The 5813-nt window shown below is 38.6% G+C and overlaps 1 protein-coding gene across 1 annotated transcript; it reads left to right on the plus strand.

Annotated features, from left to right (window-relative positions):
* Window positions 1–3264: 3264 nt before the first annotated feature.
* LOC127144159 (uncharacterized) lies at window positions 3265–4023 on the plus strand. The gene has a single exon (XM_051079727.1). The coding sequence runs from the start codon at window positions 3265–3267 to the stop codon at window positions 4021–4023; it is 759 nt and encodes a 252-aa protein (XP_050935684.1).
* The last annotated feature ends 1790 nt before the right edge of the window (window positions 4024–5813 follow it).

Below are 5813 nucleotides of genomic sequence, written 5' to 3' on the forward strand. Positions count from 1 at the left end.
GCGTCCAATGAAAACGGAAAGTCTTGGAGGTAAGAGGTATGTGCTGGTTGTTGTTGTTGATTACTCAAGATACACTTGGGTTTGTTTTCTTCAAGGAAAAACAGATACGGTTGAAATATGCAAAAATCTTTGTTTGAAGCTACAACGTGAAAAAGGGAAGAAGATAACAAGAATCCGAAGTGATCATGGTAAAGAATTTGATAATGAAGGCTTTAACAGTTTTTGTTTGTTAGAAGGAATACAACATGAGTTTTCTGCACCGATAACTCCTCAACAAAATGGTGTAGTAGAAAGAAAGAACAGGACATTACAAGAAATGGCTTGCGTTATGATACATGCCAAAAATTTACCTATGTGTGTTTGGGCAGAAGCTGTAAATATTGCCTGTCACATTCATAACAGGGTAACTATTAGAACTGGAATGACTGTTACTCTTTATGAACTTTGGAAAGAGAGAAAACCAAATGTCAAATACTTCCATGTGTTTGGTAGTACATGTTATATCTTAGCTGACAGAGAATACCGTCAGAAATGGGATGCAAGGTCAGAACAAGGAATCTTTCTCGGGTACTCTCAGAACAGTTGGGCCTATAGAGTCTTCAATAACAGATCTGGGAATGTTATAGAAACAATCAATGTAGTTATAAATGATCTCGATTCAGCTGTCAAACAGATGAATGATGAGGAAGATGATACTTCAAACATGTCTGAAGCCAGAATTATTTGTGTTATACTACCACCATTGAACCTTCAATTGTTGACTCTACTCTCAAGGATGAGTATTGGTTAAATGCTATGCAAGAGGAGCTACAGCAATTTAGACGAAACAATGTCTGGACGTTAGTTTCAAAGCCAGAAGGTGTAAACGTTATTGGCACCAAATGGATATTTAAAAATAAGACTGATGAAACTGAATGTGTGACGAAAAATAAAATCAGATTAGTAGCTCAAGGGTATATTCAAGTTGAAGGTGTTGACTTTGATGAAACGTTTGCTTCTGTTGCTCGACTTGAAGCCATTCAACTTTTACTTGGTATATCATGCATACAAAAATTTTAATTGTATCATATGGATGTAAAGAGTGCCTTCTTAAATAGGTACTTGAATGAGGAGGTTTATGTTGCTCAACCAAAAGGTTTTGTTGATTCCGAGCACCCGAAGCATGTGTATAAGCTCAACAAAGCCTTATATGGACTAAAGCAAGCTCCGAGAGCTTGGTATGACCAGCTAACTGTATACTTGAGAGGTAAAGGATATTCTAGAGGAGAAATTGACAAGACTTTGTTCATACACAGGAAATCTGACCAACTGTTGGTGGCTCAAATTTATGTTGATGACATCATTTTTGGAGGATTTCCTTAAGATCTAGTAAATAATTTCATTAATATTATGCAGTCAAAATTCAAAATGAGCATGGTTGGAGAGCTTTCATGTTTTCTGGGACTTCAAATTAAGCAAAAGAATGATGGCATTTTCATATCACAAGAAAGTATGCCAGGAATATGGTCAAAAAGTTTGGTTGGGAACAGGCTCGAAATAAGCGAACTCCAACTGCGACATATGTTAAACTTATAAAAGACACTGAAGGTGCTGAAGTTGATCACAAACTTTACAGGAGTATAGTAGGCAGCCTATTATACTTAACATCAAGTTGACCTGACATAGCTTATGCTGTGGGAATATGTGCTCGTTATCAGGCGGATCCTCGCATCACTCACCTAGAAGCTGTTAAACGAATTCTTAAATATGTTCATGGGACCAGTGACTTTGGAATGATGTATTCCTATGATACCACTCCCACTCTAGTTTGATATTGTGATGCTGACTGGGCAGGTTCAGCTGATGATCAGAAAAGTACGTTTGGAGGTTGCTTCTTTTTGGGAAACAATTTAATCTCCTGGTTAAGTAAGAAGTAAAAGTGTGTTTCTTTATCTATAGCTGAAGCTGAATATATAGCTGCAGGTAGTTGTTGTACACAATTGATTTGGATGAAAATATGTTGCATGAATATGGCTTTAATCAGGACACTATGACGTTGTATTGTGACAATATGAGTGCAATTGATATATCTAAGAATCCTGTTCAACATAGTTGAACTAAGCATATTGATATAAGACACCACTTTATTTGAGAACTAGTTGAATACAAAGTAATCAAGCTTGATCATATTCGTTCAAATTTACAATTAGTCGATATCTTCACTAAACCCCTGGATGCTAGCTCATTCGAATACTTACGTGCTGGTTTAGATGTGTATCGCACTTAACTTCGTGATTAGCTATAAAGACGGCGCATATCTCCACATTTCAAATATTTAGAGTTGTCAGCGTCGTTGTCGAAGTAAATGGGGGTCTTTTCGGCTGATGGGGCTCTTCTTTTCATTCATGGATATGTAATTTCTGACTATTTGAATTTTATTTTGGCTATTTAAACTGAGATCATCTTAAGTCGTTACACATTCTGGAGTTGATACATTAGCTGAGATTTCTCATCGGTTACTCGAATCTTTTTTGTCATGGTGAATACTCACAAGAGGTCTTATGTGCCTAGGCAGTCTGAAGATGCACCTAATGTCATCACCTATTTGCCTCCTCCAGTACAACATGAAAGGGTCAGAGGTCACCGGTTCGAAGGCACTCCTCCCCGGAGACCCTATCAGCTTCCGTTTGAGAAAATGAAGGGTGAAACCTCTAGTAGGTTGCAGGAGTCTTTACGTTCTAAGGCAGTGCCTGAAGTCGGTGAGTCTGCTGCTCCTGTTTCTTCAGCTTTGCATGCACAACGAGCTTCTGAGGCCACTGTATCAGATATGGATTCGGATGATCAAGATGATGTTCCGTTAGTTCGATTGTTAAAGAAACCCTCAGAGCCATTTATAACCGAGAGGCTCCCTTCTGATCCCCCGGATTTCATTCACTCTCAAGAGAGCTCATCAATCGAAAGGGTATTCATTCCAACTCCAGGAGACCCCCGACGCTCACCAGCTATACCTTTAGGTCATTCTCCCTCTGTTCACCCTTCTTGATCGAAACTACCTACTTCGAAACCGGATGCAGTGCCTGCACACATTCTTGAAATCGCTACTACTGCACGTGAGGAACAGACTGATGGTTCTCAAAATGATGATAATGTTCTTCTTTTAACCAAATTGAGATACCTCCTGAAGACATTCCTCCTCCTACTGTTGATCCCATTGCACCATCTTCTGAAGGAAGGCCAGAATCTCCTAAAAGTCATAAACCCCCAGAAAGAAAAACTCAATAGGCTATGAGAAATGTTACCACAAAAACAGGTAGAAAGAAAATTCCTGCAAATATTCCACCTATTCCCATTGATGGAATTTCTTTTCACCACGAGGAAAGTGTTCAACGTTGGAAGTTTGTGATGCAGAGGAGAATTGCCGATGAAGTAAATATATCTGACAAACACCAATCTTGCATGAGTATCATGGACCTTATCCATAAGGTTGGTTTGGAAAAAACTATCTCGAATGTTGGCCCTTTTCATCCCCAGCTAATTAGAGAACTTATCGTCAATCTGCCTGATGAGTTTAATGATCCGAGTAGTGCTGATTATCAGACGGTGCACATTAGAGGGTTCAAATTTGTGATTTCACCTACTTTGATAAATGGTTTTCTTGGAAATACTATTGATTTTGATTGCTCTCCACCATGTCTTACTACTGAGGTTCTAGCTACTGTCTTATCTGGAGGGACCTTGTCCACATGGCCTGTGAATAAAATTCCTGCGGCTGCTCTCAGCGTCAAGTATGTCATCCTGCACAAGATTGGCATTGCCAATTGGTTCCCTTCCTCACATGCCTCAAGCATATCTGTTGCCTTAGGTACATTTTTATATCGAATTTGCAATGATGATAAAGCAAATATGGGTGCCTTCATTTACAATCAACTGTTGAGGCATGTTGGGTCATTTGGGGTCAAGGTTCCCATTGCTTTTCCGTGGTTGTTCTCCAGTCTGCTGCTTCACCTAAATGGAGCGGTGCTTACTGCAATTGATGCTCCTTGACCTGAACCTAAGACAATTGCTCTTAGCTACAGACTCTTTCAAGGCAGTCATGTGTCTGATATTGACCATGATGTGCATCCAACTCGAGGCCCACGTATTTTTGACACTACTGACTGGGATGAGTCTGCTGAAGGCTTCTATGTATGACTTAGCTACCCGCATTGTTAATTCCTTAACTGTTGAATCTTGTGCACTGACTAACTCCATCACTCTGTTGTCTGAACGTCAATTAGAGGTTGATGCTCTCATTCGACATTTGAAGTTTTCAGCACCATCTACTAGTTGTCAGCAGCCACCATCCAATTAATGTCATTACTTTTCCGGTTCAAAGGGGGAGTGGATGTAATGAGGAAACGTTGAATAAGGAAATATTATGGGATGTTTTGTTTTTTATGGTTTTGGGCAGAAATGAATAATGTTTTTGTTCTTGCCCTATTTTTTTATGACTGTAGTTTTTTTTTTTTAGTGACAAATGAAGTTTGATAAATTCTTTTGTATCCTGAATGAAATATCTTCTTAATGAAATGACATCGGTCTTACTAAGAACTGAAGGTTGCGAGTGAATGAAATGACTCTGTGGTACTGTTGTTGTTCAACAATAAAAGAAATTCCTTTTAGACAAAAGGGGAGTTTGTTGAAGTGTACTTTGTCTAAAAGAATATCTTTTAAATTAAAAGAGAAGATATATTTGAGAGAAGATAATCAATGAATATTTGATTCTCCTATATTTATGGAATCTTTCTAATTATCTCCAAGAAAATAACAAGTTCCTATTCTTTAGGGATCTCATTAAAGATACAAAGCATATACATAGCTGGAGATATATGTATATATTGGGGTCTTGAAGATCGGCTGGTGCACGTAGAAAAATAGAGAGAAAAGTTTTTGTTGCTGATACGAAGAAGTAACTTCTGATTTATCATTGAAGCACCCGCTACAAAAGGTAGCTTAACCCTATGACTTCGGAAGTAACATGATTATCTAAAGTTGAGGTTTGCAGGTGAGTAATATACAAAATGAGACTATGGTTAGTTTGATTAATGATTGAGTCACGCATACATTCAGGGGGAGCCTGACCATCAGACGCTGTCGACGGGAGTCTTTTTTATTCCAGGGGCAGCCTGGAGTTTGATGTTAATTCACAAGACATATAGTTATAGTATTGAGATGTATACATAAGCTATATTGATGTTTTGAGGTTTATGGTGACTATTAATAAAATTACTCATATGAGCTGTACCTAGTTCCCCAGACGTAGGCAATATTGGCCGAATTGGGTTACCAAAGTCTCATGTGTTATTCTCTTCTGCTGTCTCACTAGTTATTACTTATATTATTAGTTGCAGTCGCAACTGAAGGGTCCTTGATTATCTTTTACTGTTTTTCAAGCTTCGTTTTTTTTTTCCAACTCTTCTCCTCCAGTGGGCTGGGCCCATAATCAATTTGTTTTGTCAAATGTCACTCCACCTACTTAATGTTGGGCCTCCATTGTATTATTTAAGACAAGTTGTAGCCCATTTGAATAGATTTTTTAATTTTCTTTCCACTAACCTCCTTTTCTAACCCTTTCTGCCATGTCATCAGCATCACGACAACATCTTCTTCTCTATGTAACTCTCCCGCTTTTCGTATCGCCTTCTCAAACAACCACCATTTTTCGGCGGTTTCTTCCTCCCCATCCACACGACTGTTGCTGTCTTCTTTTTCCATCGAAACCAGTCAACTTCTAGCGTCTGCTTTTTTCATCGAAACTAGTCACTTCCGACGTCTTCGAACTGCAACTTTTTCTT

This window comes from Cucumis melo, chromosome 12 (assembly GCF_025177605.1).
Source record: "Cucumis melo cultivar AY chromosome 12, USDA_Cmelo_AY_1.0, whole genome shotgun sequence".
Lineage (NCBI taxonomy): Eukaryota > Viridiplantae > Streptophyta > Magnoliopsida > Cucurbitales > Cucurbitaceae > Cucumis > Cucumis melo.